General features: G+C 39.0%; 1 protein-coding gene across 9 annotated transcripts in view; it reads left to right on the top strand.

Annotated features, from left to right (window-relative positions):
• inpp4b (inositol polyphosphate-4-phosphatase type II B) overlaps positions 1–25,579 on the top strand; it is a 258,561-nt gene that overhangs the window by 216,431 nt on the left and 16,551 nt on the right. For all 9 annotated transcript variants that reach the window (XM_031277069.2, XM_031277068.2, XM_031277067.2 and 6 more), the window contains 5 exons: positions 4,091–4,195; positions 7,909–8,017; positions 17,482–17,665; positions 21,841–22,170; positions 23,555–23,693. In XM_031277069.2, coding sequence (XP_031132929.1) covers positions 4,091–4,195; positions 7,909–8,017; positions 17,482–17,665; positions 21,841–22,170; positions 23,555–23,693 — 867 coding nt within the window. The remainder of the gene's footprint in view (positions 1–4,090; positions 4,196–7,908; positions 8,018–17,481; positions 17,666–21,840; positions 22,171–23,554; positions 23,694–25,579) is intronic.

Here is a 25,579-nt window from a genome sequence, read left to right as displayed (position 1 = left end):
GTAGGGCTGCAGCTATTGATTATTTTAGTAATCGAGTATTCTACTGATTATTCCATCGATTAATCGAGTAATCGGATAAGAAATATTTTTGTTTTATTGAACAGCAATAATAAACAATAGTTTGGTTAAATTTTCGGGAAAAGCAACATTTTTGTTGCCTACATTGCTTACAATATCATCTCTCAAAAAACTAAACATATGAAGTGCATTTAAGTGCCACGTCGTGCTATTATTATGGTAAGCTAGTTTGGTTTTTCAGTAAACACACTGTACAGAGTTCTCTTTTTAACTACGTTTGAACTGATTCCAAACTTTGGACACTTTCTGTCGTTTTCTCCAGCCTGTCTCTTCTCTTAGCCCATCACTATTTATGCTCTGGCATGTGCCGCCTTATCTTATATATATTCTTATATATTGTCTATGTGTGCCGCCTGCAGACTTAGCAGCGTCTGGTGTGCGACAATAATAATGATCCGTGTGGAAACACTGTCCGTCAAGGGAGGGGGTGGTAAGCTATGTCGGGGTTTTATTTGTATATATATTTTCAATTCGTATTACATCTGTCACTGTCTCTGTTACCATTTGTATGACATCTGTTACTGTTTTTTGTTGTTTTGATTGTTCTTAAGGAAACATGTAAATGCCATGCAAACTCCTTTGTTGAATGAAATGTTTCACAATAAATATATTTGAAACAGAAACACCGTCCGTCAGCAATACAACGTTGGTAACATTGATTTAACGAAGCTTCGAGGCAAATCATTTTGCATCGAGGATTTTTTGTAATCGAATTATTCAAGTTATTTGAGGAATCGTTTCAGCCCTATTATACAGATACTTTAACGCACTTTTCTCCTCACTTAGAATGTCTGCTCTTGATTGTCTTCAGTTAATCCAGAATGCTGTCACAAGACTCACTTTTATGTACAGAGCATTGTACGGTCAGGCACCTGCATATGTGGCTGAGCTACTTCAACCATATTTGTCAGCTTGATCTCTTAGGTCTAATATGTTAAATTTACTGTCTGTTCCACACACCTGGCTTAAGATCCGTGGTGATTCGAGCTGTATCTTTGGACTCAAAAATCAGATAAAGACCTACCTATTTAGACAGGCCATTTGGTTGACCTGTCTGCACTTTATGATGTAATTTTAATTGTGTATTGTGTTTTTATTATGTATTTTTCTCTTGTAGGTGTTTTATTCCCCTATAAATCACTTTGTGATTTTATCTGTGAAAAGCGCTTTAAAAATAAATTGTACTTACTCATTACATTTCTACACATGAAGCTTATGTTTTGGTCTTCACTAAATGTATTCGACAGATTGTATCTTCAGTTGTTTAAATAGCATCTGTTTGCATTTGCACTTTAATAAGTAGCAGCAAATCTGTTATCACTTTAGGAAGAAGACATGATTGATTGTCAGTGCTTGGAAATGATAAGTCCCATCACTGTCAGCTCCAGCTGAGTCATACATGTTATCTATTTCTAAGGTAACACATTTCAGCTTGAGTGGGTCAGCAGTTTCAGCATTATATACATTGATGGAGGTGCAGTTGATTTGTTTTCATGTTTGGCAAACCTACCAAATGATGTTAAAAATCTGTGGCAGGGAACAGATTTTCTCATCTAGATTCTTTGTAAACATAAACCTCCTGTAGCACTGAGGCTTTGATTGGTGCATACTGGTCTGTTGCCTCGAGAGTAATTAATGAACAGGATGGAAGAGTGTGTACTGCATAGTTTAATTTTATAACACAAAGAGAGAGTATGGGCACATGTCAGAAGAGCTGGAAACTGTGTATACTTTGTCTTTTTTGCCATTATGCTGCAATTAACATACATTCTGAGCTATAGTACAAGGAGCACACTGCTTCACCTTAATATTTGGAAATAAAACCAAAAGGCTATCTCCACAATAACAGTCATGCATACAGTATATAATACATATCTCTTCATCTACGATAATATTAAAAGGTTATGGTAAAGTAAAATAAAGCTAATTGAACTCTCCCCAGGAGAGGAGATCTTGGGAGATCTTCAATTGTGGGGGGGGGGGGATTAATAACCTCCTCTGGTTCAAAGGACTGTTATGTGTTTCCCTCATCAGCAAAATCAGTTTGTCTGACAAAAAAAAGCAATGTGTGGATATCCTTTGTGTCTTTGTGGAAAGACAGACGACAGAGGAGCATTAAAAACTTTATCAAATGACAATTCAATGAAATGACCTCACACCAATGTTGCCAGTGGTGTGATTCATATGATCTAGTATGTGATCACAGCACAGCCAACTACATATGATAAAGGATCATGTCAAAAAAAAAAGAAAATTACCACTGTGATGTTATAAAAAGATTGAAATATAACATTGACATAGTACCACAGAATACAAAGGTCTATGCAGTGTTATACTAGCTAGACAAACATGTCTGAAAGGCCTAAAGAAGTTTACTTATAATGAAAATGACCAGATGCAACTCCTCAAGCACGTATTTGCATATTTACTCACTTCCAACACATTAATCTACAGTAGTTGTATTACAACAGTTGTTGCATTACAATTTGGATTAAAGAATTACATCAACTTGCTGAAACATACATACCATCAATAGTCCACCGCGACCTCATAATTACTTTTCGCATACAAGCTGGAAAACACGTAACTTGTACTAGAGCAGTGTTTACTAGTTTTTTAAACTCAATCTTAAATCCTTGGATAGGAAATTCAAAGTCATGTGTCTTAAAAGGGGATTTAATTAAAAGTTTCAATGCCAAACTAGATAATGAAACTTTGTGATATGAGAATTTTTGTTCATATTTTTGGTCTTCTGTACCCTTTTTGAATACCTTCATTTTGAATGACTTACCTCTGCTGGAAAACATCACAAGACTTCTAAATTGCCTCCTACATTGTTCCTTGATTGTTCTTGAAAGCTTTGCATCATCTCAAAGAGGCTCATCAACCCTATTTACATATTCAAGATTTGAGCTCCCTCAACTCATGAAGTGTCAGATTGTGTTTTTAAGTTTTAATATAAGCCAGAAACAAAGAGTGTTATTTGTCAGAAAATTTTAATTGGACATTTTGAGCAAAGTAGTGGCTGCAAGGCGCATACAATCCTGTGCTTAAAGGATAACACTGCATTAGAGGATATTATAAGCAGTTGATTGAAAATTAGCTACTTTTGAGACGCTTGTTGATCTCTAATTGATATTCTTTATCTAATATACATAGATGTGTTTTATATTATCTTGCATGGGCAATTAAAAGTGGAATGCAGCAGAGATCTTCAACAGGGAGCCTGGGACCCTTAGGGGGTCCTCAGAGTTACTGCAGGGGGGCCCCAAGTTATTGTTTTAATCATTTAAAAGAAGTTAATAAAAATATACATAAACATGTGTCCAACATATTATTACAAAGATAAATCAGCCTTATTTTTTAAATTGACACAACATTGATGACAGGCTTATCGGCCTGTAGGAAAGGTAGCCACTAAGGTAGCCATCCACAGATACAGTTAAGCTAAAGGATTTACTGTGCTTCATGTATGTTTAACATTAAAACATGTATAAATATATGAATGTTAATAATTATTTTAATATATTGCATGCATCACAAAAAGGTATGTGTAAAGGCTTTAGGCCACCCTACACGTTATTGTAGGCCCAGTTTAATATGCAACTCAATTTTCATACCATACTGTATGTAGTGGGGGGGGGGGCTGGTCTGGTCTGTCTCTCTTTCAGCTAAGGGGTCCTTGGCCTAAAAAATGTTGAAGACCCCTGGTTTAGAGGTTTATCATAATTTTAAATTAAAAAACAAAGAATAATTTGTAGTTTACTGTTTTAAATAGTCTTTGTGTAATCTGTGACATTTAATGTTATAAGCATGCTTTCTTTGGGAAAAGAGCTGGGTAAAGCTGTACTAATATAAAATTTTGGTTGTGTTCTTTGTTTTTTGGGTATTTTGAAAGCATACTTAGTAAGTAAGTGACCACTTACTGGAGACAGATTAAAACTAGTCATCAGATATCATGCAGTTGTACTTGACAATGTGACATATACTTGTGTCTCTGTTTTTTTTTTAGGTCATTCATTCAAGCCAAGCTGCTGCAAAGCCCAGAAATCTCTGGAGTTCATCCCAATAAACTTGCACACCCAGCGGATGAGGGTGACGTGCCCCAGAAAAACAGGTATTACACTACTGCTTTAGACTTTTGTTAGACCTATTATTATACATAATACTTACACCTGGCAAAGATGCGTCCAATATTCACTTTCTTTTATCTTTGTTTTTGGTGTCTACCAACTTCTGAAATATCTGGCCCTTCAGCTGCTAAATGTGCACCAGCTAGTTGCTAACTTTGTCTTTTTGCTGTTTGGAGCTGAGCAGGTAGTATACACACAAACAGCTGCCTACTCAAATAGTGCTATGAGAGCGGTAACAGTGATCCAAAACAGTAAAATTGCGGGCCGAACAGCTAAACAGTGAGCTGAAACTAACTATAAAACTCCATAAAGCCGAGAGAAGCAGCAGATTCAGGTGATAATTCTCTGTAGGATTATCACTGTGAGCCCTTTCATGTTGTCACATTGTTTTTCATTGTCATCTCATACATTGTTGTTATAAAAAAACAAAAAATTAAAGCCATTTAAAAACATTTTACCATCCTGCTCAAAAGCAAATGGGCTCAACAGCTGTTGAGCTGAAAAAAATGGTATTATGGAAAGGTGGTTTCATATGCAAACATTTCTATAAGCTGCTGTGGGTGTCACCTACTGTTGTGTTGCTATGCCTGACTTCTCCATCTGTCAGAGATACTCTGCGGGCTCAGACAGGGTGGTTTTAGGTCATCGCTCAGGTTGAAAGGTGAGAATTAACTTGGCCTGAGAAAGATAGACAAAACACTAATTAAGCCCTTTGCGTTTTTCCTGAGAGAAAGACTGATCCGTCTCCTCCACCGCTGCTCTCTAGCTAGCAGAGCCTGTTATTGCCCTGGAACTCTCTAGTTTATTAAAGCGACTAATTGCTGCCTCACTACCTGTGAGTGGGCTCCTTGATGATTGATGGGAAGTTGAAGACAGACACACCTTGACATAAATGGTGCTTCTTTTAGTGAAAACATCAGGTATGACAAATAAAATAAGTAAAACCAAGTCATCTTACGGCCCTGAAACTGTCTTGCACTGTCAAGGCAGAAAAAAGGGAAAATCAAGATAAAACAAGCCTTAGAGGAGTTTGTCAATTGATTGATAGACACTGATGTCTACCCTCTGTGGGGCCAATTCACATCTTTACTCGATTCCAGGCGGTGGTGCTTTAGCTGATGTGTCTGTGTGTGTGTGTGTGTGTGTGTGTGTGTGTGTGTGTGTGTGTGTGTGTGTGTGTAAACTCCACTGTGTATACTACAGTAGGACCTGGTGTACCTGCAGGATACACACAGCTCCCATTGGCTTCATGATGTTAATTAAGAAATCTGGGTACACAGTATGTAAATATACTGAGTCACAAAACGTTGATTAAAAAAAGAAGGAATGTGTCACACAGTTAAGTAAATCTTTTAAAATATATATCAACCTCAGTCCACTAAATGTTTAATTGAATACACTTTTATGCATAAGCTGTCTCCACCCTCTTAACCTCACCTTAAACATAGTGTGCATCATCTTACATACAAGTCAGTTACAGTACAGGTCTACAGTAAATTCATCGTTTGAATGATGACTGCATATTCATGTCATGTATCTCAGAGTATCTGTTTGTCAATACTCTATTGTATATCAACATTATGCATGTATATATTTATTAATAGCAACAGAAAAACAAAATTAGATCAACATGCACAGGTATTTTATGTAATGTAAATATTATAATAAAACAACTGTCTGCAGAAAAGATGTAGCATTGTATAGATAATGCAATGAGAAACTTGTCTTTGGATAATAAACTTCATTTTGATACTTATTTTTTCAGGTTTTATGTTTCCTACGTATGTATGCTTAACTGTCATTTCACCAATAAAGGCAAAAATGCACAAAACGTTATCTTTAAACACCACACAACACCCATGCAGCTTTAGAATTAACCAAACTTGACTTAAGTGGCCACCTTACGTGAATAGTTAGGCATAAACGAAGACCTCCCCACATAGAAAACCGCTAACAAAAACAACAAAATGGCCATTCCATCTGAATATCAGACTACCTTCTAGTTTTCATTTACTGTCATATACTTGTTTGATAGGGAATTGCTATTAAATTGCACATTTTGTTCAATTTAAAAAGAAAAAAAAAAAGAAATGATTGCAATCAGTCAGGCCCAGGAAATAATGGAACTGGCTTCGAAATGGAGCCGTTTCTCAGTTTCCAACTGTAGTCAATTGCTCTATTGTTCCATTTGATTTTCTGAAGCTATGCAATCCACTCAATTGATCATCCAGCAAGAAAAGGAAATTGGGGGGAAAAACACTTAGAGCTCAAAACAGTATTCATTTGTTTTGCAGAGAACAGCTGTCTTCTGTCTCCTAAATGACAAGTGTAAAATAATTCCAGCCTGAAAAGCTCAGCTTGGCAAAGCTGAACTAAAAGTATTGTTCAGAACTCATTTGTGTCAAAAAATCTTTGATCTTTTTTTGTTGTTAAACAGGATTGTGGAATGGGTTAAATATGAATTATAACCACTCAACCTGACTGCCCAAATCAATTTCCTCTTTTAGAAAGCAACTGTCCTCCAAAAACAGCTTGTTTTGTTGATAAATTGAGAAAAGAATGATGTGAGACGAAGACCAGACAAATCAGGCACAAATTGGTCATTGTGCTTGATATTCTGAAAACCAGCATTGTCTTTCAGTGTACTTCTGCTGTGGGAGATCCAATTAAGGGAACATCGGAACACTCTTGGGGCCAAACATGTGGCGGACAGGGAGCCCCATGGCCAGGCACAGGGATAATTAATGGAAGAAGCAGTGGGTAGTAGCAAAGCCCTCACATCAAACCACTATTGGTCTATTGTGGTGGTGTTGGGGGACGTGATGCTGTTGGCCACACTGTTATTCACATCTCTGTGGCAACACTTGGAGCTGTGTTATGTCATTAATTTCTATTTTCAACGTTTTTCCGGGCAGTGTTTTCCTATGGTCGGAGCTTTGCACTGTTGCTTTCCTGGAGGTGTTCATTAACTGACCTGGCACTAAACCACACCAAAATATTTACCCCGTTAAACCCCCGTCCACCCCCTCATCCTCCTCCCTTTTTTTTTACAGATTTAATTGTCAGTCTCATCCATTACTCATTCAAAACAAGACCTGTTGTAAGCACCTTTGTGCCTGCCTAGCTGTCTGTGAAGTGTTTATTTACATGTGACGGCGGTGTGCAAATTGGAATAAAGCACTGTGACATTGGTCGTCCTTCTGGTTCAACGTGGGACCAACGCTACATTAAGACCAAAAGATGGCTAGAGAGAAATGACTAGTATATAGACACAATACAAATATATACATACAAACAATATAAAATATGTACGTCTAAAAGAAACTAGAGTGCAGAATAATGTCATGCCTCTTATTTGTCCATAAATATGATGTATGTGTCAGCTTAAAAATACTGTGTGCAGGTTTACAAAAGTAACCCCACCATGTAACCTTTAATGTGAACTGAAGCCCTGAAACAGCTGCATGACATATTCATAACTGACTATTAGAGGAATTGCTGTTGATGATATCTTTGCAAAATTCTGACTCAATATTAAGTTGAAGTATATCTTAAATTGAAAAACACACTTTGATGGGGATGATTATAATTTTTTGAATTTGTCTCACCTCAAGGTCCTTTAGTGCCAATTTCCAAGGTGCTGTATTATACATTTCACTATTTTAAATCCCCTCAACTCATTTTTCTCTCTTCACAGATGCATTCTATGACGTTGTCACTGTCGGTGCCCCTGCTGCCCATTTCCAGGGGTTCAAGTGTGGTGGTCTGCAGCGTCTCCTTAGCAGATATGAAGCAGAGAAAAAGAGGTAGGAAAAAAACACCTTGCCAGAGGGAGCATGCATGATTTAATACAGGACACAGGAAACAGTTTTTTTTATTGACAAAAGAATATGACTTGGGTATAATTAATAGTGGCAGACAAATTTGAAACTTGATTTTCCAGGCCCAAACAGTTACTTCCGACCAATCCATGCTCAATTTGACTGGAGGAAACAGACATGATCCAAAGGGTTTGTTGAGTCACAAGTTCCTCTGTACTGGTTCTTTTTTCCTGGCAAGCATTTTTTTTCTCCATTTTAAAAGTTGTATGTTAACTTGTCACTTTTTTAATACAACTTCCCAGCTGCTAGCTGGAGCTCTCTCTTAAAAAGCACTTGATTTCAAAAACCATCTATTTAACAAATAAGGACACAAAAACTATGAAGTATTTTATTTATATATATATATATATATATATAGATAGATAGATAGATGCGTTAACGCAAACCCATTTTAACGCTGTCAATTTTTTTATCGCGAGATTAACGTTCTTTTTGGCCTAGCAAACTTTGTAGTTTTTTTCACATGCTGTTGCAACAACTAGTAACGTTAGAAAAACTATAACACCACACCGGATCTAGCTAGACCGGGAACAAAACAACAGACACACTTGTTTGGGCTTGCGAGCCGGCCAAAGAGTAGTAGATACCTGCAAACTAGTTGCTTTACAGCGAAAATCGACGTTTTGAATGAGAAAATGTCATCCACGTGAATCATGTAGATCCGAAGAGTTTTTATTTGAGGGTGGGGTCCGAGACCTATCTGCTAATACGGCACCGGTGCCTTAACGACCGTTATTTAGGTGCCACTTAAATGCCTGCGCTTCTCTCTGATGCTCCGAAAATGGACGTTAGAGGGAACTGAAACATTGCCGCACGGGACGCTAGTTAACACTACACTTAGCAGCAGCTAACGTTAACCTACCGTTAGCTAGCAGCTGGAGTAAACACGGTTAAAATGCTGACAGCTAAACGGTGTAAAGTGTGACTGTATTTCACTGTAGAGGATTCTAACACCAGACTGTAGCTGCCCTTGTCTGAAAAACAACACAGACTCAGCCTCGCATCGCCAGCCTCGTGGTGCATTCAAAGTTATTGTAAAATACCCCTTTCTCATCGAGTGGTTGTTTTCACCGTTTTGTGCTCTTTTTTTTTTTTTTTTTTTTTTTTTTAGATCAACTTTTTATTGTTTTATATTTTTGAATATACAGAACAGACAAATACAATTGAACAAGGTGCTCGTTTTTAAAAAAAAAAAAAAATATATATATATATATATATATATATATATATATATATATCTCTTTCGGTTCAGGCACCGTTTTAAAAGTATTGTTGTATCATGTTGATAAGAGCATTAAAATGAGAAAACATAATGGGACAAAAAGAAATCTAGGTACATTTAGAATAGAGAAAAATGTACGATTAATTGAGAGTTAACTATGACATTAATGCAAGTAATCGCGATTAAATATTGTAATCGTTTGACAGCACTAATAGATATATATCTATAGATAGAGATATATATATATATATATATATATATATATATATATATATATATAGATATAGATATAGATAGATATATATAGATATAGATATAGATAGATATATATAGATATAGATATAGATAGATATAGATAGATAGATAGATAGATAGATAGATAGATAGATAGATAGATATGTGTAAAGTGCCATAGAACAGCAATCCATAACCATTGACTACCAGATGATAGAATAGGCATAGCAATAATCAATCATTATTACTGGTACACATTTCACATGGAGTGAATCCTTAATCTGTAAAAGTCTGAGTGATGTACTGGATTTGCTCAGAGATATTTTGTGAATTGGTCTCACTGACTCACAGGGAGTCTCTTAGAATGAGTTTTATGTTAGATTGTGTGGCTGTGTACCAGCTCTCTGCTTGATTGCTTGATGGAGAAAATATGTCTTGTGTGTTTATTTTACTGACCGAATCCACTTGCTCCACAAATGAGACCACATTATTATGATTGTGTTATACATACACAGATACAAAGATAAATGTATACGCACATATTCTGACTGAGAGTGCACTCCGGGGGAACATAGAACTTCCTCAAACCTGAGATCAGCATTATCCTGTAAATGTTACTGTCTTTGCCCTTTAGATGCAAGACGGAGGTATATGTCACTGAAGTTCAGTATGTGGTCACTTGAGTGATGCCAGAAGAAATGAAGGGTGATTTTTCCCAAAGCTCCCCATAGAGCACAAAGTCATTACAGACCATGCCAGATCCAATTAGTTACAGAGTTTGCAGCTCAAGAAAGAGGGGAAGAGAGGCAAGATGGAGAGGGCTGAGGTGTGGGTATGAAATGGAAGTTGGTGGGAAAAATAGTTGGGGGCCTGTGCTGATAATAAAAAATAAAAAAGGACTTTTTTACGCTGAAGTGCACAAGTGAATTTGCTGAAGATGGTCAGTTTTATCTGCTAGCATGAACTATGATAAGGTTAGCATATTTTCGAGAATCCACTGAAGTGAAATCATTTGAACGAAAGATTAGACTTCAGAAAGAATTCTCCAGGGAGACAGAGCTTTTTGTTTCATATTTGACTTAGCTAATGACTCACTGTAGCTTAAATTTTCCAATTTTCCGCCTGGCTAACTGACTACGGCCTGCTCTGACCCTTATCCATGTTTGACCTGGAATGCAGTCATTTGTCAGTCATCGTCAGAAATAGGAATTAACTCTGTTTCTCTGTAATGTTACAGTGTGTTCGCAGTGGCCATTATAATGAATGTGCAAGTTTACTTTAAATGAGGAACATTGATTATTTCATGGTTTAATTTGCTTTTATTATGCATGCACTAAACGTCTGACCAAATATTTAGCCTAGGACGTGATCAGTTTTTTTTTTAGTCGTGTGTGACTGTGAAGTACTGTAGTCATGTGCGCAAGTCCAGATGAGCGTAACTTAATTGCACAGAAGGTCAGCCTATCTGAGCAGAGTGTAGATACATGTGTGCGTGCACACGCAGACACTCTCACTTCTCCCAGTGTGTCTCCTCGCCTTTCTGCAGCAGCTTTTTATAATCACATTTGATTAAAAAGGGGGACACTCGGCAAGATGTGAGACTTGGCTATTCAATGTGATATTAATTCATCAAAGAGGGGCTGGAAAAGGATTGAGGGAGGGAAAAAAAAGGAAAACCTGAGCACAGAGGTGTTACCAGGAGGGCAATAAAAGAGCTATTCGTCTTTGTTCCCTGGACACTAGAAGAGAGAAAGGGGGGTTCTTTCCTGATCCATTAAAAACCTGCATTGGCCAAACTTGGCAATGGTCAGAGTAGGCAATGTAGTTTGTCTCTCAGGATGGTCCAGGAAAAAGTTTAATCAATAACTACACTTAGTATTCCTCCGGAAACCTAGCACATGTACACACAGGGCAAGAGCATTTGTCTTTCATTAATGCATGCAGTCCCACTTAAATGGCTGTTTTAAAAGTCACTGGATTTTTATCCGTTTTTAATTGAACCCTATAGACATAGCTGGGGATTTGCTGAGGTGGTCTAATCTTTCAGTAACAGCCTCTTTTGAATTATTCAGCTAATCTGCATAACGATGCAACACACTTTTTTTTTTAGACATGTTTTATGGAACCTCAACATTGCCAAATGTATTCCTACCTATACTGATGATGTCTGTGGGTTTTTATTGCACGTGTAATGAAGGAAATATACAGTAGTCTGTTTTTGACTTGTGTGTTGTTTTTCAGTATAATGTCAGACAGGCCCGTTTGTAAGGTCAGCTGTACTTAGTTGGTGCAGAAGCTGTGCAGTAGAGCTCCTCTCTCTACATGTGTCTTTGCATTCTGTCCACTGTAACAGAGAGGGAGGATGCACTGTCATTTGGCCAGGCCTCCTGGTCAAGCAGAACTGCCGAATGACACATTTCTGGGACACAGAGTGTAGTTGAAACTACATTACACAGTCTCTTGGGGCCAATGTTCAGACTTAATGTGACTAGCAGCATGTTGGCCAACAAAATAACTGTGTGTGTGTGTGTGTGTGTGTGTGTGTGTGTGTGTGTGTGTGTGTGTGTGTTTCAGAGACAGGGCGTTGACAGTGGCTGGGACTCCATGCACCATGGATAGCAGCTTGTTAGTTCTTTGCCTGCTCTAGGTTCTGTGGGTGATGGTGCTGGCAGTAGCTTTGAGGTGTATCTGGTCTTAGATCAGGGTTTCTAGTTTGTGTCTGAACTGAGGAAAGCTTTGGCTGTTACTCTGAAAACTGATGTGAAATCAGTGCCAAGTGGAGGATTCAACAACAGATGGACTTTGGCAGTTTAAAGAAGCTGGTTTGAGATCAGATCTTTCAGCATGTATCTATAGCAGACAGTATGTTTTTAATGTGGCTATGTGGCAGTGTCCTGGTGTATGAACCGTGATTACAGCGTGCTGTCTAAATAACGAAGGAGGCTCTCACCTGGAGTGCTGCAGGGCTGTCTGCTGACGTAGCTGCATTTTACTCCTGCTGGCTGTCAGCAGCAGGCCACAAGCTCTTCATTAATTTCCTCTCCACTATTAATTAGCCATGCGTTGGAGATGCTGGCTTAATTAGGCCACTGGGCCCAGCGGTTTTCTCCCTCTCATTACTGTTATAACCAATTCCCATTGATCATTTAGGAAAACCAAGGAGGAAGTTCATCCTTGACACACTGCTAGTTTTAGTAATCTGTTAGTAGACTGGAGTCTTCTCTTACAGTCAAGTTTACCTGATGGAGCGTTGCACCACAACACATGGATGGGTCCTTTTTCCTGGAGAACCAGTGCTGTTTTTCTGTAAAACTTGAATTACAAGAAGGCCATGGGAGAACATTTCATGAATCAAAGTGCAGGTGCAATGTGCAGTCAAGTGCACTGTGCATTTTGTGCAGAGGGAGTGGCAGCCCACCTTCAGTATTTTTATGGCTGGAGGCATGTGGCAAACCCAGGGTGCAATGTAAATGAGGTAGGATTAAGAAAAATCCATTATCATACATTATAAGTGAGTGTGTAGGGGTATGGCAGCAATTCTTTCTAAAAGCATTGCTCTCCCACAATGATGTACGGACGCCATGTAATGGAGTCTGGAGGAGCTTCACCTAAGAGGAATCTAATATTCCCTAACAGGAGGTGGAGAGTTGATTTTATAGTCTAACACAAATATGCATGGCCAGGCCAGATAAGTTGAATTCTAGTTTGAACATACAGTTTCCATCCTCCATTGTTTTCTGTGCTAAATCACATCATTTGGAAATCGGAAATGGTTGCATTCAGTTTACTTACATGCACCATGACGTCACCGCTGCCAAACGAGAAGAAAAACATTTTCTGTGTGAACTACAAAGTACCGTAATAAATAATGATATGTAATAAATACAATAATAGTGGAGTTTTTATAACTAACTCTCAAACTTTTTTTTCAGTCATACCACTCTTAAATTTAACCACCACAATTATAGGACCAGTCATTATTTTTCTCTACAGTTAGACATCAGGCTGTTTGTCACAGCCACAGGTCAATCTTTATTGCATGTGTCTCCACTGTGCACTGCACTTCATAAACTGGGAAGCTGTGTTAGATCTGGCACATGAAATGGAAGTTTGAGAAAGTGTGTCACACAAATTAGGATGAAAAATAAACCTGCCACCTTTAGATGGCTTTGTGTGGAGTTAATCAGCATAATCATGCAAGCTGTTTTGGCTAAGAGATACTGATAAAAACCTAATAAATTTACTCTAAATCCTGGAATTAGTGGCATAATTGGACTATTGGAGACTTTTGCAATAAGGTGTGTCTGCAGGTCAGTAAAATGTGAATATAAAGGGTTTGTGTGTGACAAAAAATATCACAAAACACAGGTGCACCAATGCACAGTGCACTGTTGACTACAAGCAGGTAGGTGGGTGTAGGTCGATGTAGGTATGGTGGTCACTATTAGCATAATGAGATGAGTCATAACGTACTGTTTTATGTAGTTTTGTACAGTCTGCACAAATAAGCCTCTTTCATCTATGTGCAGCTCCAATTTGAGATAATTTATCTGAAATATTGAGTTTCATTTATCTTCATTTTCACATTGTGGCACAGTAAAATGGAACTTGTGCATCATTATGTTTAAAACACGCAAAAGACAACCCTCTAGATTGAAGTGTTAGTCCTTAGTTGGTCCCTTTAGAGGCAAAAAACAACACCAGTTCACTTGAAATGCTCTATACTGCATGTATGGACATTAATGAGTCTCCTAGGTCCATACACATACACATAAATATTCATAAATTGCATGCAGACTTAAAAGTTTATATAGTTGCAGGACAAATGGCTCACATTATGAATATCAATGAGCATTCATATTTGCTTGCTATTGCTGTTATAAGGACTCTGCAAACTTGTACTCAAATTACAAACTGCTATCACACCTTTTATTTTCTAAGGATTTTCAACTTTTTGTGATAATTACAGATAATATAGTGCTACAAGGCAAAATAATACTATTGATATCAAAATGATCTGATCAATGGGGCGGCCTCTAGCTCACCCAGTGAGAGCGTTCGCCCCATGTTGGCTGAGTCCTGCAGCGGCGCGGGTTCGAGTCCGACCCGCTGCCCTTTGCTGCGTGTCATCCCCCATCTCTCTCCCCCTTTCCAGTCTATCCACTATCAATAAAGGGAAAATGCCCCAAAAAATAATCTTTAAAAAAAAAAAAAAAAAATGATCTGATCAACTGGTAACAGCATTAGAACCAAATGTTTAACTTACAAGAAATGCATCCAGATGTCAACATTAACTATGGCTGCCATCAGACAAACGGTAAATAACAAGTTCTTCTGGGTGCCTCTTTAAACTGAAGTAAAGGATTTGTAAAGGAAGAGGCCTTTTATGAGTCCAGGTGTGCTATGAGTCAGATTGAGGCTACTTCTTATCAACGTAAGACCTAGACAGGTGGGAGGATTTTCTGCTCTTGTGTTTATTTTATTAATATATCATGCACTCTAATGGCACCACAATCTCTGGCCTCAGGCATTACCCCAGGGTTCAGTCATCACCTACATATTCAACAAAAGATAAATATTATAAGATCCACAAAGGTAGTATTTTTTGCAGGGCTGTCTTCTTGGGTTGTGCATTTGTTTGTCCACCCCGTTTTATTGGCACCATGTTTTAAAAACATGGCACACAGTTCTCCCAAATCACATCAGGGATGGGAAACATACCCAAGGCTTGAAATGACAATCAGATCCTCGTGTGCAACATCCACTTTGGCCTTTCATCAAGTTTGCATTCACAGATTTATGCTGTTTTACCTTTTCATGGTTTGCTGTCTTGGTAGACCCATTTGGACTGACAGCAATGCTGATGAGGCAATTAAAGTCCCTTGCCTTAGCCAGCCTTAGAGAGGATCAATTCTGTCGTCTAGCATCAGGTGGCAGGTCCCAACATTCATTATTGCCTGCATAGGCTGCCTAATGGGATTGGATTTGTACTTATGAGTCAACAGGGCTGTTATTGAATCTCAGTCGCTGAAGCAATTGTCTTCCTCCACCAACTTTCTTCTTTGCCTCTTTTATGTAGTATCTGTATTGTTGCAGTCCTTCTGGATTTTTTTTTTCTCTTAAGTTCTGCATAATGCAATAAGACGAATATAAGCTTGCAGGGGATGAAAAGGGTTTACAGACTTTACTTTGTTGCAGTAGATTATTCAATTATGGTCTTCTCTGGCTGAAATTGTAGCGTTTAAAGGTATGGTTTTGGAAGTGGGGATAACACTAGTGTGCAAATAGACATGGTAGTGTTCTGTGTGGTTAAGTATTTCACACTGTTTGCCCTATGTCTTTCTCTCACTTAGTGATTCCTTTGATTAGCCTTGAGCTTGTGGGTGGTAGTCCTCCAGGGAGCTCATTAGTCATAATGACAAGGCCAAGATTTTAAAGTTATCCAGTCAAAGAGGTAGTTAGTGGCTAGTACCTACTACTCCTAATTTCTTAAGGCCTTCAGATTTTCACACTTATTGAAATCAGGTAGTGCTGTTCCACACCGGGCGACTTCTAAAGAAGCACTCTTTCCCTCGCTGAAAATGTTAGGAGCGCTGCAGAGAATACTGTATTATGCCAGCCCTTTGTATGTGCCCCTTTCTTCCCCTCTCTCACTATCTCTCTCTCTCTCTCTTATGTCAATTATGCCTTAGGATCTGGCTCTGGGGTCTGGCCTACATAGAGGCTTGCAGAGCTGACTCTAAACTAGCTGGGAGGGTTGCAAATGACTGCCTCGCTCCACGCTACATCTGATGGCAGGAAGTCAGCGGAAACTCATTGAAAGTCACTGGAACTTTACCCGAGGAGAATGTTTGATTGGAGTGATTTGCCCTGAATCTAAGAACTGACAAAAGGTGTTTTTGTCTGAGATTAAATAGCTCCCTGGAAATTCAGAAGGGATTAATTATTCATAAAGCAAAAAATGGGTTGACATTGGACTGCAGGTCCAATTTGACAGTTCACGCCAAGTACCTGGAAAGTGTTGCTGCTGTACATTTTTTCGGCAGCAGAAGTAAAATTAGTGCGCAATAGCACAATGTTTATAGCCAAAAAAAACATACTATTTGTCTGTTTGTCATTACTTTACCTCAACACAAAGACATTGTACATTGTAAAGTGATGATCAACAACTCTTTTTTATCAGATGAGAAAAGAGTTGTGAAGCTTTTCTACTGTCGTCAGGTAACAATAAGAGTCATACTTATAGTTCAACTTTGTCAAGTTTAGAGCCATACTATGTTTAATTGTATCTATGTAGTCAGGGACTGATTTACACCTGTGATACTACAAGGTATACAATTAGATGCAATTGACCGCTGTAAAGAAAGGTTGCGTTTGTTATTCACAGCAGGGCACTCAGGCTTACAGTAGGTGTATGCCGGTGGAGTTTAGAGCTGCTACAGCTATGTGCACAAGCAACTAGACGTGCTGCATCCCATACTCCACAACAACCAAAGGCATCGAGATAAATCAATTTCTAATAATAAAAGAAATCTGATGTGTTCAATACCAGCAGAAAAAAAACTAATCATGTTCTTGATGAGTTGTGTATGTGTAATGTTTTTGTGTCAACATTGATCTTGGAGCAGGCCAACCAGTATATGCTGCAGTGTAGCTTGTTTCATATAAAATACTGTATCTTCTTACTCTGCTATTTTTGGCAAAGGCCGGTGATAAGTGGACTCTAGGAAAACCAGCAGCACTTATCTAAACAAACGTGGGATGAGCCTCTGTCCAGTATTGTATGTCGACAAACTCATTGCAAGCAAGTGTGGCCCAGTTCTGATTAAATCAGATTTGGGCCACTTTGAAATGCATTTCATGTATCTACAGTCCATGTGCAACTGCAGCGACTGTCAAATCTGAATTTATGTGTTTTTTTCCTCCACCACAGCTTCAGCACTGCCTACCAGTGTATCTACTACTCCCCAGAGCACACAGCCAAAGCTCAGGAGGTACTCAGCACCATGAGCCTCCTCCAGCCCCTCATCACAAGCTTAGCGGACCAGCTCCTCCAGGCTGCCCAGGAGCACTCTTCCCCTGGACTGAGGGATGCACTCAAGAACCTTTCTGACAAGGTGAGGCAGCCCCCAAACCCTCCACCCAGCCTCACTTCTATCTAAACTATCCCTTTCCTCTTGGCCTGAAGCAGCTGCAGCAAACTATTTGGACATATCACTAAACATTGTCAGATAACATTTCAGCCTGAAAAGCATTTTATATTAATCTTCAACTGAGGTGACAAACTAATTTAAACCCAAACCCATCCAAATACATGTTCATTATTTGCTCAGGGGTTCTGCTTCTAAGCCTATAACCAATAGTTTTCCTGGTAGAGTTGCAATCGGAGGACTATTCAGGGTGATATATAGGCCTAAATTGACTTTGATACTCTTAAACTAAATGTTTACCCTCTCAGGGGAGTTATCCTACAGGAGAGACTTCTTAGTACCAGCCCTGGTAATATCACACGGCTAATTTCATTGCAACAAAACAAATGCAAAATTAATAACTTCTAAAAATAACTTTACAACTTTAAATCGAGCAGTTGCTTCACACACGTGCACACCCTAAACAGACAACCTCAGGAAAAATCTATAACTCATCATAAAAACGCCAAACTAACAAAAGTGAATAGTAGCATGGAGGTTTATGGAGTTGAGGCATTTTTTATCAGTATAATTAATGAATTACATCTGGTGCTGTCAGATTGCAATCTGTTGTGAGAGAGATTGTTTTTGCCACAGTGGAATAGAGCCCAATCAGCCTGCTTAATTGGTACATTCGCTCTGTCACTACTTCCTCTCATCCTTGATTAGACACACACATTGGCCAAGTAAACCCCTGGCCTGGTCAGCACAAGCAGGGCTGCTCTCTGATTAAAATCTCAAGGTGTGTGTGTGTGTGTGTGTGTGTGTGTGTGTGTGTGTGTGGGTGGTTGAGGGTGTGAAAGTGTGTTTCTGTGTGTTTAAAAGCTGATGTTTAAGTAACATTATTCTCTTTAAGCCCCAAAGACTCCAATCATGATCAACGTCGATCATCATCGTTTTTTCAGTATTTCCTCTTCCACATCTGGTCATCTAGCGCAAAACTTTTTTTTTTTTTTTTTACATACACAAATACCTATGTGTATACACACAGACTCGTGCTCACTTGGACAAGTATGTTCACACCTGTGCACACACAAGTAAGAAAGTTGTATTCATATAGCCTAAAATCATAATTGTCCTTTAAAAGACTTAAAGGAATAGTTTGACAATTTGAGAAATGTTTTTTTTTATTTCTTGCTGAGAGTTAAATGAGAAGATAAATACCACTAAATGTAAGTCTAAAGCCAGCAGTCAGTTTGCTTAGCTTAGCATAAATACAGAGAGAGGGGGAAACAGCTATTCTGTTCAAAGGTAACAAAATCCACACCAACACCTCTAAAGCTTCAAAATGTAATATTTCCTAAAATATTGAACTATTTCTTTTAACAATACAACAACTCTACAACACACTAGAGCTGCAACGATTAGTCAAATTGATTAGTTGGTCGGTGGAAAATTCATCTGCAACAATTTTGAAAATTTGTTTGTCGTTTTAGTCATTCTTCGAACAAAAATGCAAAATATTTCCTGGTCACAGCTTCTTAAAAGTGTTAAAACATCTCCAGAGAAAATCAGGTTGATGTAAGGACCTTTTTTATCAAGTACCTGCTGGCTCTGACTTTTTCCTTCTCGGTTCAGACCACCTGACTCAAGGCCTAATGCAATATTTCACTCCAGAATACTTTTCCTGGGCACATTCTGATTAGCGTTGGACACGGCAGACGCACCGTTGCTTCTCTATATATGGCCATGATTCTGTTGTTGATGATAATAATAATTTCACTCTGATGATAATCACAGTGAAAAGGCAATTGCAACGCATCTCCCCTCCCTCCAGCTGTGTCCTAGGACAAGTTATATGTCTCCGCTGTAACATTTACCTGGGAAGAGCTGTGGTTTGATCGTCTATGCATGATTATGTTAGATTATATGGTGTATAGAGGTCATATACGCAATAGTGAGTAAGTGTCTTCACAGCCAAGTGCTGTTGGAATCTGACCAGCCCTATCCATTCAGCCTCCCTTCACCTCTCAAGGGAAGTTACATTGGTGAAAAAGCTCTATTTTTTAAGTCAGCCAAAACCTGCTTCAACATCCTTCAGGGTAAAACCATTCAGGGTGAATAGATTCCTACAGTTTTCTTCTTTTTTAGATCAAATGCAACTTATTTTTTCGCAGTAGGAGTCCACAGAGGCACTTTCTGACTTGCACTTCTGCTCAGTCATAATCATATCAGCAGATATATTGAAGAAAGAGTAGCAACAGAATTCTTCCCAAGGGATTTTGAGCGTTTCAGATCTCTAAAACAGGTAGGTGTGGAAGAGCTACACTAGGAGTAGCTTTTGCGCGTGGAGAAGCAAATTTGCTTTGGTTTAGCCTTGGTAAGAGAATGACGCTGCAAAGCTTTCCTCCTTTGCCCATAGCAGTGTACCTCTGATATTTTGCTTTGAACACAGTATCTATATGGATCCTGCAGTACAGTGTATCATTAAAATGTTTTCTGTACTTTGCTTTAGATCCTAATCTAAACCTAGAGGATACAAACCTAGGTACTGGGTGAATGTTTAGGAATGTGACTAAATGATTGGTTGGTTGTAATGTAATGTATTCCCTTTTATTCACAACAAAGAAGCATGGATTGCATTAATAAGAAAATAACTTCATAAAAACCATATGAGCACTGGCGTAGTCAAATACATGACTTCTGTGACCTTGTGATTAAGAAGTGCAAATAAGATCCAGATTGTTTTAAATACAGTGTGTATCTTTGTTCACTCATCCCAGGAAAGAAAATGAATAATACATGGTTTCATAGATTGCAAATTAACATTGAGGTCAGATAAGCAGAGTTCATTTGAATATGAATTTACATTTTGAATTCCCAGTTCCTGTTAAGTGTTTTGGTTACTAAATCAAGTATGGCTCCTGTTTGTAAGTTTTTTTATGTTTTAAAATTATGTTTACTTCTTTGTGTACGATTGTGTGCGTCACAGAATAGTACTCCAGCAGATATGCTTGTTCTCATGCAGTTACACACGCAGTCTCATCCAAGATCTCATTTGGATTCATGCAAGGCAATTAAAATGGATGTTAAGTGTAGTCATCATTTGCTTTCTCTGCTAAAACATTCATCAAATGGCCCATTCTATGTGGATTACAGTCTTAATATTTTTTTTAAATCAAAAGAAGAACAGTTAAACCAGACTCAGATGGATCAGTAACATAAACATATTTTAGCTACCTAAAAAAGGCCCAGCTAAAAAAGCCAATATCAGCATAGGAACCAAATGTGAGATTTTCCTTGTTGAATTTTCAAAGGTTTACATCAACAAAGTGCATCCTCCTTAGTTAAACTGTCACTCCTTAGTTAAACTGCTCATAGGTCATGCAGCCCGTTTTTAAAGGGCTCACAAGTCAACATTGCTTAATTTTAAGGGGTCACAAGCCAAAGAAATACTCAGAATGACTTCCTTATGACATCCACACAAAGCCTCTGGGACAGGACTGGCCTGAGGTTCTTTTCCACTGTTTGTTGACCAAGCCATCTCCTCAAATTCTAGCAGTCTCTACAAGCTCACTGTTCAGTTCACATCGGGGGGCACATATACGTATATAAAGGCCTTGCAGGTTTCTTTTCATGGAGGGCTTGGCTCGTGTTTTGTTAGACTGTATTTTGCTGTGGTAATAAAAATGCTTATTGCAGTGCTAACTCAATTACTCTTGAGAGCCCTTTTCATTTTTTATGCTGTGGCGGCAGCGAGCGTGTGGCTGCTTGGTACCGGGATCATCATCAACTTACAGTAGCTGATGAATTTGAGATCAAAAGAGGTGTGCTGCTCGGAGAAGCAGGCTAGAGGAGGAGTAATTGAATTGTTTGTTGTTTGTTGCTGTTTTTGTTGCTCACCGACTGTGCTGCAGTAATGGAGAGCAGCTACTTTATGTTGGAGGAGAGTGTTCATTTTCCTTGTTTCTCTTCACTTTCTCTGTAAATAGTTACCCGCTTCCAAGCTCACTTCCATCTGTATTTTCTTCCACCCCCTGTGTGACAATCTCTCTGTCTCTTTTGCTTTTTTAGCAGTTACATTTTAATTTGTTGTGCCCCCACACAATAACTTTCAGTATCTGTCTTTTTTTCCAATCTCTCATTCTCTCTCTTTGCCACAGACAGAACAATTTGTTCACACGCTTAAGGATGAATTGGTCAAGAGTGCGCTACTGGCACTGCATGCAGCGCAGCCCGGATACATTTCCAAGAACCAGAAGCAAACCCCGATGCAGGGAGGCCAACACCAAGGCCACATCCACCAGGGCAGTGACCAGAATCAGAGCCCAGTCCAGGGACTTCCAGGCCACAGTCCAGCCACGTCCATCACTGACAGCACAGCAGTGTGTAATAACGTGGAAGGATCCCAAACCACGACTAGAGGCGAAGGTGGGCCGCTGAAGCACCAAGACTCCATACCACACCATAAAGAGTATGACGAGGAGGAATGGGTGAGTGTGACTACTTTTCCAAGTCATTGAGAATTCTTCTAAAGCTGTGACTTGTTAGTTTTTTTTATTTTTAAGTACAATGTAACAAATGTGTCATTTTAAGTGCTGGTCCTCACGGTAGAGCACATTTAGGGAGATAAAATATTACTGTAATTACAGATAAAGATTTTTATGACATATGATGATATACCAAACATTACTCTTTTTTAATGAGAGCGTTTTCTCTTGGGGGTTTCAAAATTTGATCCTCACAAACTCACTGCAGAAGATTACTTTGTGGTATCTTTGTCACTTAATCTCACGTCATGCTGCTTCTTTTCATTGAAGTGTGTGTGACTGTTGGTTTGTTTGTTTGTGAGGACGCCATCTGCCTCACTGGCAGCAGGAGTTTGTCATCATTTCTGCACACCCATGACTAATTATCGCTCAAAATATTCCTCACCATTATATTACGATCGAAACCATATTTTTGAAGCACAAAAGATCAAAAATCACACAATCACTTACAATACACACACACACACACGCACACACACACTTGGATTGTCATGTTTTTACAAACACACAAAGTGAAAGCATCTATACGTCCGTAAAAGGCTGGAGTTCAGAAAAAAGCAAGAGAAAGCTGGAAACAATTGAAACGCTTTGAGAGTAATCTCAGAATATCCCGACTGCTATTTCATTTTGACCTATTGGACACAGAGCCAGTTAAGACTGGGAGACAGGGAAACACCTTTATTGTTTTTTTTTTTTCAGTTTTAGCTGCTTCAACAGTTTCTGTTTCAGTTTTTTTTACACATTTTGGTTTTCCTAAATTTCACTATCTCAAACCGAGCGAGAAAAATCGGACATGACACTATCATGAACGTGTCATAAACGTTATAACCAAGTCATAAACGTTTATGACTTCTGTCATTAAGTGTTATTCGTTTTTTGTCATGACGAGTTGACATTGTTTGGGTTGTCTTGATTATAACAACTTGACATTAATCAAAGTGACATTACCAGAAGTTGTCCTGGTCATGACAAGTTGACATTAAATTTGTTTGGGATGTCTTTGTAATGACAACTTGACATTAACCAGGATGACATTACCAGAAGATGTATTTGTCATGACAACTTGACATTAAATTTCTTTGGAGTTGTCCCAAGACAACCCAAACATTGTCAACTTGTCATGACAAAAACTGAATGACACTTAATGACAGAAGTCATAAATGTTTATGACTTGTTTATAACGTTTATGACACGTTCATGACAGTGTCATGTCATAGTTATGACAGTGTCATGTCACGATTATGTTGATACCTTCAAGTAAAGTGTTCACGAAAAATCTTATCGATGAGGCTGATCTGACTGCTGATTGTGTATTCGGCTCTTTTAGGACAGGGTGTGGGCCAACGTTGCCAAATGTCTCAACTGTGTAATCGCCATGGTGGATAAACTCCAGGAAGAAGACAACAACAAGCAGGAGCCAGTCCCTGAGCAGCACCTCGCTGATGTCATCACCTCACACAACCCGGGTAAATAACTGTTTATGTCTAGCGCAATCAGTGAAACATCTATTAAATGTGAGTATATGTATGCTGTAAATGGGTTCTTACATCCATCCACTTTCTAAACCACTTTTCCTTTATTTAATTAAGCGTTGATATACTGTTATTTATACGAGACTGGTAAGTCAGCCACTTTAATTGTTATTTCTTAGTTAAGTTATAAGTTAAATGTATGAGATCTTAATTTCAATATAAACATGGTTATCTGGTTCAGTTTTCTTTTTTTGTTATAAGATAAGATAAAATAGACTTTATTAATCCCACACCTACAGCAGCTCAAAAGAAAAACAATGTACACACATCAGAATAACACAAATACACATTAAGTTGACATAAGAGAAAAAAATATACATAATATAACAACAAGAATAATAAAATTAGTTATAATAATAATAGTAATAAAAACAGACAGTATATATACACAGATATACAGATGAGTAAGGTGCGGATGAATAGATATGACATATTGCATAGTTGGATGAAGAGTGATAAATAAATGAATATACCTAGTGCCGAATATTGTCCAGTGATGGCTCATATTGCAGAAGCAGCGAGCAGTGCTACATTAACAGTGTATAATGTTGCATTGAAGAGTCTGACTGCTGCTGGAATGAAGGACCTGCGGTAGCGCTCCTTCTTGCACTGAGGGTGCAGCAGTCTGCTGCTGAATGAGCTGCTCAGGGAACTCACTGTCTTATGTAGGGGGTGAGAGGTGTTGCCCATGATTGATGCCAGCCTGGCTAACATCCTCCTCTCACCCACCTCCTCTATGGTGTCCAGAGGGCAGACCAGAACAGAGCTAGCCCTCTTCACCAGTCTGTTTAGTCTTTTCCTGTCCCTCTCTGTGCTCCCAGCTCCCCAGCAGGCTACTGCATAAAAGATTGCAGACACAACCACTGAGTCATAAAAGGTTTTTAACAGAGTCCTGCACACACTCAGCCTCCTCAGCAGGTGGAGACAGCTTTAGCCCTTTTTGTACAAGACGTCTGTGTCCGTTTTTGGACCAGTCCAGTTTATTGTTGAGGTGAACACCCAGGTATTTGTATGTCTCCACCATCTCGATGTCGACACCCTGGATGTTCACTGGTGTAGTACTAGGCGGCCTCCTGCGAAAGTCAACCACCATCTCCTTTGTCTTGCTGGCGTTGATGTGAAGGTGGTTTGACTCACACCAGTTGACAAAGTTTAGGTAAATGTCTTTAGCAGGGGTTAGAGTTAGGGGTTAAAATTAGGGGTTAATAAGGGAAATAACACGGAACAGTCAATGTTTTTCAGTGTATCTACAGCCTGAGTGAGACAAGACTTTAGTCCAACTTCCCTGCTCCCTGTTGTTTAAGCATTAGCAAACTTAAATTGTTGCCAGCGAAGTGGATGAAAGCAATATTTGATATGCAGAGCCATTCACTGTTGACCGCAAGCTGCCCAGTCTTCCCTTACGTCCAATGAAATCCTGCCTCAAGCTTGTGTCCAGTCAAGTGCCCAGCCTGTTACAACTGCCAACTGGCACACAGAGCGGCGGCATTAGTCAGACCAAGTGACAAGGACTCTGTGTGTGTGTGTGTGTGTGTGTGTGTGTGTGTGTGTTTCTACATGTGTCTATCTTTCCGAATGAGTTGGCAGGTAACAACAAGGCCATCCGCCCGGTGTTCAGTCTGAAATAGAAACTCCAGCCCCCCGAGCACCTTCATTAAGACGCTGAACAGGCTCAGAGCAAGTGGTCATCTGCCTGTCTAAATAAAAACATGGACGGAATAATGACAGGGGCTTTATCTCTTGCTGAGACCGGTGAAGCCTGGGCTTTTGATGACAAGGCGTTTTTGGGGGAGGGGGGGGGGTGATGATGTTTGGACAGG

The sequence above is a fragment of the Sander lucioperca genome, chromosome 4, assembly GCF_008315115.2.
Source record: "Sander lucioperca isolate FBNREF2018 chromosome 4, SLUC_FBN_1.2, whole genome shotgun sequence".
In the NCBI taxonomy this organism is placed as follows: domain Eukaryota; kingdom Metazoa; phylum Chordata; class Actinopteri; order Perciformes; family Percidae; genus Sander; species Sander lucioperca.
This window is presented reverse-complemented; position numbering and strand designations above follow the sequence as displayed.